The 9999-nt window shown below is 53.1% G+C and overlaps 1 protein-coding gene across 1 annotated transcript in view; it reads right to left on the bottom strand.

Moving 5' to 3' along the window:
* Nucleotides 1-6092: 6092 nt before the first annotated feature.
* Nucleotides 6093-9999, bottom strand: part of CD40LG (CD40 ligand) — a 6636-nt gene continuing 2729 nt past the window's right edge. The window contains exons 3-6 of the mRNA XM_010135128.1: nucleotides 9135-9180; nucleotides 8782-8838; nucleotides 8426-8488; nucleotides 6093-6463 (exon numbers count right to left, since the gene is read on the bottom strand). Of these exons, the coding sequence (XP_010133430.1) occupies nucleotides 6093-6463; nucleotides 8426-8488; nucleotides 8782-8838; nucleotides 9135-9180 (537 nt within the window). The remainder of the gene's footprint in view (nucleotides 6464-8425; nucleotides 8489-8781; nucleotides 8839-9134; nucleotides 9181-9999) is intronic.

Raw genomic sequence — 9999 nt, 5'->3', positions numbered from 1 at the left:
TCTCCTCCCAAAAGGCGGGGAACACCACCAGCCGCTTCTTCCCCCGTTGCCCCAAAGGGGCTGTTGGCTGGGAAAAAGGACCTTTCTCTTGGGATAGGAAAGATATTTATATTTATGCCTTGACAAGAGCTGGAACGCTTCTGGGATGAGGATGTGCAACGCGCTTCCAGATCCCTGCACAGCTCCTCAAACACAGCACTCAGGCAACATGCATATGTATCGGCTCTCTTCATCTTGTTTGGTGTTATACCCTAGTTTAGAACTGATGATTTCCTTCCTTCCTTAGCAGCGTTATAGAAGTAACCTTCTGTTAATGATAAGTCATACACGTATCACAGGGCAGCGTGGTCCCAGGGTGTGCAGACACACCACAGCTCGTTACAGCTGTACCGTTACATTGCTCATGAAGGACATAATAGAGGCAATAATTAATTACAACTCCCTCCTTGCCATTAAAATTTAGCCAGAACATAACAAATGGTGTTTGGGGAGCGCTAGACTCAAAAGCACCACAAGGAGTGTTAAAAGAAACCCTCTTCAAATCTGAGCTGCTTCTAGGACAAAACAGAGGTCTCTTTTGCTCTGGCTACGTTTGCCACCTGAGAGCATCCCGTCTGGATGGCAGCTCCCCGTGTCCCCAGCCAGGCACGCAGTGGAGGGGTTTGGTCAGCAGTCAGGTCCTCCTGTGCTGGTTAATCGTCCTGCAGAACAACCTTTGCTGCACCTGAGCAGCTGATGCTGGGGTGCCACGGCCGGACACCCCAGTGCTGACCAGTCCCACTGCCTGCCCACAGATGGGCTGGGGACTGGGCTTGTGACATCTAGCTGGGGCAAGGAAGCAAACCAAGGGCCATTTGCACTCTGAGGAGCAGGTGGAAATGTGCCCTCGCTGCCCCCTGGTTTGGTTGAAACCTGTGCTGTGTACATATGCGTGTTTGTAAGGTGTAATGCAATGGAGGGCACACTGGGACGTTTTGGATCAAGTGTTTGTCGAGAGCTAGAAGCCAAAAAAAGACAAGAAAATAAAATAAAAAGGAAAAGAAGCCATGCCGGATGGACAGCAATGTTTCCATATTTACTTTGTTTACAGTGCTTTGTAAATAGGTTCCAGTGAGTCTGTCTTTAGATGGATGTTGTGTCAGCTGCCTTCCAGTTTATCTTTGTCATGTAAGTTTATTTACTGTAACTACTTATGCAAGTTCAACTTTTCTAACATGTTTTTATTTTAAACAGTTTTTTAATTGACATTTTCAACAAATAAAGAAGGATAAAAGTCGCTTCGTAGCTCTCGGTGCTGCTTCTTTTGTTTCCACCACAAAAGCAAAGCTGGTGCTTGCTCTGGGCATCCCTAATTTGCTCAAAATCCCCATGGCTGCATCACCCACCCGCGGGTGTACTGGCTGCTGGTGGGGATACTTGAGCAAACGGTGATGCTGGCGCTTGGGCTGTTGCCCCCGCCATCACCCAGATCTGCAGCAGGGAGGGCGTCTGGTCCCAGGGGAAGGAGAGACACGTGTCCATCCCTCAAGCCCCGCTCACGCTTTGCTAACAAGGATGCTTTGTGGAGAACTGGCTGCTCTCCGCTGCACGCCGCTGTAGATTAGTGACTTCCTGCTTGTTTCAGATTTCTGGTATTTGTTTTTTTCTTTTTTTTTAGTTTGTTTGTGCTTTTTTCTGGTGATTAGGTGTGGTGACAGGATTTCCTTTGGTATACCACTTGGACAAGACCTCTCCTGCACGCTGATATTTTTAACTCTTTGGTAGAGACGTGCCACGCTTTCAGTCCACAGACGAAGTGGGAGGATTGAAGGCAGGAGGGTTGAACCCTGCTTTCCCTCCCCAAACACAGCAGTCAGAGCAGGGAAAAAGAGAAACACTGACCTGGGGCACATTGTGGAAAAACACTGAAGTCTGCAAGGAAGCCCACTTGAACCCAAGTGGCGCTTTGGGGAGTTGTGCCAGGGGCAGAGCAAGTCCACAGCCAGACCTGAGTGTCCCAGAGCCTGTGCCAGGCAGGAGAGGGAGGAGAAGGCATCCCCCAGGCTCATTGTGGAGGGGGCGCCTCCACTCCTGGGTCCTCACAAGGCCAGATCCAGGCCTTCAGCAGAGACTCTCCATCCTGCTCTGCTGCTGAGTACGGGATCCCTTTTCCCCCTCTCTTACACCAGCTCCCCAACACCTCCTTTGCATGACCCAGCTCCAATGCAGTCATCACCAGCATCCTCCAAGCAACAGAGTTTGGCTCCAAATGACCATCAGTGTGAAAATGCAGGGAAAAAAGCAGCCAACAACTTCACCTGCACAGCCCAAACCACCACTGTGGCTGAGGATGCCCTGGAGGCTCCCATTCGTGGTGGGCTGCCCCCAGTGTGGGGGGGCACACCTAGTGTGGCACTGCTCTATGACACAAGAACAAAATCACGGGGGAGAAGTCTCCCTTGCCCCCAGGCAGGGGTGCACGCAGTGGGTTTGACCTCCTAGAAGGAGGCCCTGCCTGGTGGGACCCTGCCCTGATGAAGGGAAAGGGCTGTCACCGAACTAGCAGTACCAAGGTAAGGCTGGTACCCAGGCAGCCAGTGCCTGTCTGGGAAGGGATATTAAAAAAAGAAAGACCTGGAAGTAGTATACAGAGATGCTAGGACACGCTCATCACCCAGGTGGCCACTGTGCAAAGCCATGTAGCACACAGCCAGCCATCCTCCAGCTCCTGTTGGCCAGCAGCCCTGAGCTCAGCGGGACGAGCAGGAGAGATCCCACTTGGAAACTGGCATCGCAATATTTCCTGAGGAAAAACATAAACCCAAAATCTCATTTCTTACACAAAACAACAAACCCCCCCACATTTCCCAGAGAGCTCAATGCCTTGAGCTGTGCAAACCCCTCTCTCAGCAGATGACCACGTTGCTGCTTGCTCCTGCCACAGGTCATCCATGACCCTCCTGTGCCCATCCTGCTGATGTCCCCCACATACTCATCACCTTCTCATCCCCTTCTCCCATTTTTACTCAGACAGAACAAAAATCAGTTCAGAAACTGCAAAATCCACAGCCCAAGAAGTGACAGAGAGGCCCCACGTCAAGGGACAAATCAATGTCTTGACAGCCCTCAAATTTTCCACGGAGAGAGGAAACCTGCACCCACCGTGGCACCAGGCAGGGCCTGGGGAGGAGAACAAAGCCGCTTGGGAGAAGGCTTCGGCTGGATGGCAGCAATCGCATCTCCCCTCCCACGCGCTACCTGAAGTCTGAATCCTACAGGCTATTTTTGGCAAACAAAGAAACAGAGGCAAGAAACAAAAGCCCCGGGAAAGTCAGCAGTGTGGGCAGGGGGCTGGGGCCGGGCAGGCAGCCGCGGGCAGGGGAGGCGGCAGTTCGCGTCTGCTGCTCTTGCTGCAGAGTTTGTTGAGTTGTTTTATGACTGTTTTTTTTCTCCCCTCTTCAACTGTTTGGCCCAGCCATGCGTGCAAATCTATTTCTCCGTGTACTTTGCAGCTCCTGGGTCCCCTCTCAGTGATCTGGGCCAGGTGTCACTCCCCGGAGATTCACTGGCAGGGGGTTTCAAGGCTGTGTGCAGACCACACTGTCCACTTGCCCGCGACGAACAGTATTTCTGCTCCTGAAGGTTTTTGGCACCCAAGAATGGCTGTGCACACGTTCCTCACAGCCCGTCCCTCCTCTCCCCTCCTCCTTGCTCCCAGCCAGCTTTTTTCCCTTTCTCAGACCATGCCACTTTGCGTGGTCTTTGGTTCTTCCTGTGGCTCCCACCTGCACTGCGGAGGTTTGGGGGTCTCCAGCCACACCAGTGCTGCCTCCGTGCGCCAGACCTGCAGGGACTGGCCAGGTTTCAGCAGCAGCAGTGGTGTGGTGAGACCCACACCACCGCAGGAGGTGGTGACCACCCAGCCCCTGGTGCCCCAGGTGTGGCAGCCACACGATCTCACCTTCTGCTGCGTCCATCCTTCTGCTCCAAAGCGGAGACAACCCTGCAGGCTCCATGACCTTAGGGCAGGCAGGAGGAGTCCCCTTCCAGCCACATCTCCTAAATCCCTGAAGTTAGCTCCACACCTGTGCTGGGTGCTCCAGCTCCAGTGCATTGCTGCCTTCCCAGCAGCAGGGTCCCTGCTCCTTCTTCCAGCCAAAATGCCCCTGACACTGCCTGGCCCTGGCACCCCAACATGCCCCAAGGATCGAGGCATGACTGGCTGTCCCCACTGTGCCCCCCAGTGCCACCCCACTGCCCTCTTGGTCCCCAGACCCCAAGCGGGACCCCAGGAAATCCCTGCCTACGTCTGAGAAGGGTGAGTGACGTTCAAAGTACTAAAAAGTGCCCTATCACTGAATTCACGAATTGTATTAGCTGTAGGGTGACAGTGGACCAAACGCCGCACTCAGGAAGGGGGAAATGTGAAATACGCTGCAAATCACAGCCATGGCCATGCAGCGTCCCTTGTCACACAGTCCCTTGGCATTCAGTCCCTCTCTGTTACGAATATAAGATGGTTTTAGGTAAATAAAGTTTTTATACGTGGTGTCAGAGAAGAATGCTCCAGTCCCTGATAAAGTCAGGGAGCTTGGGGAACAGCCAACAAATACATATTAAATTATGGTAAAACCGGACTGGCTCTGAGCTTTCCTCCTACGGACTTTGGGAGGGGGCCATACCAGGCACCCAGCACTGCAATGAGCTGTGCAAAGACTGCCCTGTCTGTCCTGACACTTGGGTGGCACTTGGGCGCCGTGTGAAGACCTGACCTGCAGCCTCCAGCCAAGCAAACCCTAAGGACTGCCCAAATCTGAAAGCTCTTCCACTTGCAAACCTGTTGGCTTCCAGGAGTATCACCGAACTCCTGCACACCAACAGCTGTGACCTGTACACCCAAATGCTCCAGACTTGCCACCTTTGGATTCTTGAGATGCTGTTTCAAAATGCTGCATCAACATCCTTATGCGCTGCTGCTGCTTGGCTCACCTTCCCTGTGGGCCAAGCTGGAGAAGAGGACTGAGGAGACCCCAGTGTGCAATGTCACCCAGGTACCCCCTGCCTGAGAGGGGTCCTGCCCATCTGCCACGGTCCTGCTCTCCTGGAGCTCCAGGGAAAGTGCCACCGTGGGCACGTTCTCGCTGAGGACAGCCAGAAGGTGCTCTACACATGCACCTTGGAGGGCTTGGCAAGCAGCAGTTGGTCCTGTCAACCCCATGTTTTCCTGGTTCTCCTCCTAGCGTAGAAGGGGTCTCAGGAGACAAGGGAGGTCCAGATTTGATGGTGGTGGCCAACACCGCTTCCACAGGGAAGTGAAATGGTCCAGAAGCAGAGGTGGGAGGAGGACAATCTGGTGAGTGGATTTGGTTCACCAAGTGCGGAGCACCACTGGTAATTTACCCGCACTCTGGCTTGAATCAGCAGTTCCCCCTCGGCCACTGATCACCCCTCTGATGCAGGGTGATTGTCACTGAGTGCGAACGCCGCCAAGGCAGTGTCACCCTAAGCAAGAGTCTGGTTCGGTTTTGTAGATAAGCATGGGTGGAAAAAAGGGGGTTCTCAAGAAAAAGCAGACAGTTAGGATGGCAACGATGCATCACCAGCAGCTGGCATGTACAGCCAGGGCTTGGCTGACTGATTCCTTTAGAAGAGATGTTCCTAAGCCTTTGAATATTTTTCCGTTGATGTTTTGTAAGCAGATTGGTACGGGAGATATGTCTGAACCTAGCTTGGCTGGAGCACCCTGAGCCATCCTACGTTGTTAGGAAAGGAACGTTGATGGCAGAGTTTGCTAAATAAAGCTCAGGTGACGTAATGGGGACATTCACCCTGCCAGGCATGTGGGGCATGGTGGACCCAGGCTGGTACAACACCAGCGTGTACCAAACTATTGGCAACAAAAGAAAAAAATCAAAGTGTGAGCAACAACAGCTTCAAACATTGTTCAATTCGTGTTCTCATGGCCCCTTGGCCCTCATTAATAAATAACAAAATGTACAAATTAAGAAACAAGAAACCAAAGAGGCAGAGGAACATAAATACGGGAAAAAGGGAAAGCCACTTCATTCAACAAAGTCAGGCTGGACCCCCAGTTCGGGGCAGCCCCCTCCTCGCTACAGCTTGAACATGCCAAAGTAGGTGCTGCCGTGCTTGTAGATCACTCGCCTCGAGTCTGTCACATTGACGAAGACCATGTCACCTTCCCGCAGCTTGAAGACACCTCCCTCCCGGATGGACTGGAGGTCGCAGACAGATGTGGAGGTGTTGTGCGTGTCTAGTCCCTTCATCAAGAGCCGGTCCTCTTCCATGGGGAGATGCAAATAAATATGGAGTGTGAAGAGTGCTGAAGTCTTTGCCTGGGTGCAGAAGCTGACTTGGGAGTAGATGTAGTAGAGCCCTGCTTCCTTCACCTTCAGTTTCCCCTCCTGGTAGGATATTAAGTTGTTGTCCGTGGGGCCATACATCGTCGTCCTCCACTGTAGCACTGTAAGGGGAAAACATGGCAGATGAGCTGGGGAAAGGAGATGTCCAGTTTGGCAGGTGGATTTTGGGGGGACACCTCAAAGACATTTAGCATCAGAGCCTCTGTCTGCTGCAGGGTGTGGGGGTGGGTCCCGCCTGCCCCAGACACCATCCCCAGCCCAGGGGAGCAAGGTCCCCTTCCCCAAGGCCAAGTTCAACCTGTGTTTCTGGTCAGTGGCCTTGATGCTGTTGAACTGATTATGCAAGTGGGAGAGCACTTTGCTTCCTTCATCCAACCAACTGGAAATGCTTACGTGGTGGAGGACTGCACAAAGTTGCCACCATGGGCCAAACAACCCTGTGTCCACCCTTGTAGGGTTGCTATCTCCTCGGCTCTTGGTGGCACAGCCTCTGAACCCTCAGAGCAATGCCATAGCACACTCTTATCTTCTGAGGCAGCCACCCCAGGGCACATAGTTTTTCCAAACTGGGTGCTGCCTTTCCTCCAAAGTCTCTCCTCTGCTTGGTCTTCAGAGAAGGTGAGACTTTGCCAAGGAAGAGCTAAACTAAATGTGCCACAATTTTGGTCCCTGGCAGGGTGCAGAGCTGGAAGGGTTTTGCATGGCAAGTGCTACCTTCCATCAGCAGGACCACTGCCCACACAGACCTGCTACTGGCATGGCACTGTCAGTGTCATCGGAGATGCTCATCAACATGCACTACCACTGGAGCTGGTACAGAAAAGCCAGTAAAGAGACCAGGAAGCCGTCGCCACTGGGGCTGAGCTCAGCTGCAACCTCCAGGAACGATTTTGGAACTCCACCTTCCCCAGCCTACAGGGACATCTGCGAGAGCACCGGGGGTGAGCAGCCCAGCTCTGTGTGGAGTAACGGGTTCAACTGTCCCAGCCCAGAGCCCCAGTCCCCGCAGTGTGGCGACATGGGTGTTCCTGAGGGAGCCACACAGCCTGTGGTCCATGTCCACGCGTCCTTCAGGGATGTTTCCTCTGCTCACAGTTGCTGAGGTGCAGAGCCAAGCTCCAGGCAGCTGCTGCTCTCTGCGCAATTTCAGCCGGCTTCATAGGCTCAGCAAGTGCTTAAGCAGGGAGTTTTAAAATGCTGCGAGCTCTCACTTCTTTGATCTTATCTAACAGGTAGATTAGATTGAGCTCTGGGTGAAATGCTGCGTCAGAGATGGAAAGAGCAGTTGCCAATTACTGGCAGTTACTCCAGAATTAAGACAAACACGCTCAGATTGTGAAATCCTTGCTAGATTGAGAGGCTGACCTTGCAAGTTCTTACTTGCTTCAGTAATCCTTGTTCTTGCAGGATGACCCCTAGCTAAGGCTCTGCTGGGTGATGGAGCCGTGAGAGCAGCCACGGTCTGTGCAGAGGGATGCACAAACGTAAATGGGCTCAGGTGTTTCTCAAACCTCATGTGGCCACGGCTGCGAGTGCAGCTTGACTCAATCAGTCTGGAGCTATCTGTGTTGCGATGATAAAGTCATCAGCCAGCCCAGATTGCTACCAGGACCACTGCAGCTGAGAAGATGATTAGATGGGCAGATGAATATACCAGCAGAACCCTCCCGCAGCAGCTGCCCCAGTAAGATAGAACCAGGAGAGCAAAAGTGTTCCATCTGGAGTCTAGAAATAAAGTTAGTTTCCTTAAATACAAAAAGAAATAGTTCTCTGCTCATAAATATTCTGTAAAGATTAAGCCGTTGTGACGCATTTCTAGGAAGGCATGAGTAAGGCTGCTGAGGACAGCCGGCCTGGCACGTGTGAACCCCATGGGCACGTGATGACGTGACCACTGGGAGGTTTGCTGTGCTTTGGGGACACACTTTCGTTCTGGAGTTTATGATCCCTGTCCCTGTCTTCCCAGAGCCACGGGGCAGGATTGCAGGGTCTGGCTGGGGGCTGCACGCCACCACCCCCCACTGGCTCCCTGGCCAAGGCAAAGCCAAGTGGGTCTGTCTTACCTGAGAGTGTCTTGTCGCTCTCCTGACCTGCCAGGTGGACTGCAATTGGTTGCCGCGTCTCCACTGCAATTTGGAAAGGCCGGTGTTATCGATGGCTTGGCATCCGCTGTCACCCCGCACAGCACAGCTCGTCTGCAGGGACCGCGGCATCTCCCACCCTCCATATCTCTCTATGGGCCAAACCCAGCTCAGAGACACAGTCTCCAAAGTTCCCCCCAACTTTGAGTGAGGCAGAATATGGACTTTGCTCAGCAAAGACACTCAGTTGTCTTCAAGGTGAAGCCTCTGAGCCCACGGAGGAGACAGTGCCATCTTGTCCACGGTGGGAACAGGACCCGGACATGCCCGCCCCTTACCTGCCACAGATGTCTGGTTCTTGTGCATCGAGTGGGGATGTTCATGGTGTTCATGGCCTGCAATGCACAAAGGGCACAGATTTAATTTTGGGTTAATTTTCATTGAATTCAGGCAATGTGGCATCCAGAGCTGCCTGCCCTGGTGAGATAGTCATGCCGAGTGCCCCCCTCTGCCAGCACCGTGCTGTGCCCAGTCCTACCCTCATGGGGATGCTCCAAACCCCGATGCCATCCCCTGCTCCCATGCCACACTCTGGGGCACCAGCTGGCTGTTGCAGGATGAAGGAAACCCCTTCCCAGGCCAAGCTACTCCTGGCGAGCCACGGGTGCATTGGTGGCAGCAGGAAACTCACCTCTCTGCATTTCAAACTTGGGCTGCCCCTTGCTGGCTCCCCCGTCCTGTAACAACAACAAAAATACACGTAATTTTTTACAGATGTACAGATCAATGATTTTGAAAGCTTCTGTGTAGAGGATGCTCTATCACTGCTCAAGCTGATGCTGTTTGGCCCTGTCAGCTCTTGGCAGAGGGTATCCAAAACTGCAGAGCCCCTCCAGGAACTTTCCCAGCACCACATTACAGCCGGGGTTTGACCAGCTGATTGCATCAGGGGGGTGGTAGCGTTTATGATCTTAGGTTTTATGCAATGAAAGTGATGTGATGAAAAGAAAAACTAAAAAACAAACAGAAAAATCTCCTTTTTCTTTAGAGCCAAATCAGAGAGCCATGCTGTAGGTGCTACCCAGCAAGCCAGGTACATCCCTGTCCCTACAAGGGGTGTTTTCAGGGCTGCTGAGCATGGCCCGTCTCAGACACAATTTTCTGTTGGCGTCCTGATGCAAACCTGAAGGTGTGGCTGCAGCATTTGGTGTCATCAGGCACTGACGACGTGGAAGGAATGTCCCTCTCCTGCCTGCTCCGGCCAGCACAGCCCCTCCTAAGCAGTGAGTTCAAGGGGTGAGCAGGCTGAGAACACCTCGCCCCTGGCTGGGCAGCCTTCAGCCACAGGACTTTGCACTGCAGTCTGGCTCTTTTGCACCCAAATGCAAGAAGCCACTGCACTGGCTAAAGGGGCCACCCCTGAGCCAGTGGAGGGGCATTTGCACAGCATCCTCCTCCTCCTCACCTGCTGCCAGGAGCTGCGCTGCCTGGCCAGAGTCTGGCACCATCATCGACAACTGGGCAAAGACAAGGTGTCAGACAGCACAAAAATAGAC

Source organism: Buceros rhinoceros, unplaced genomic scaffold (assembly GCF_000710305.1).
Source record: "Buceros rhinoceros silvestris isolate BGI_N320 unplaced genomic scaffold, ASM71030v1 scaffold20084, whole genome shotgun sequence".
NCBI classification, from domain to species: Eukaryota; Metazoa; Chordata; class Aves; order Bucerotiformes; family Bucerotidae; genus Buceros; species Buceros rhinoceros.
This window is presented reverse-complemented; position numbering and strand designations above follow the sequence as displayed.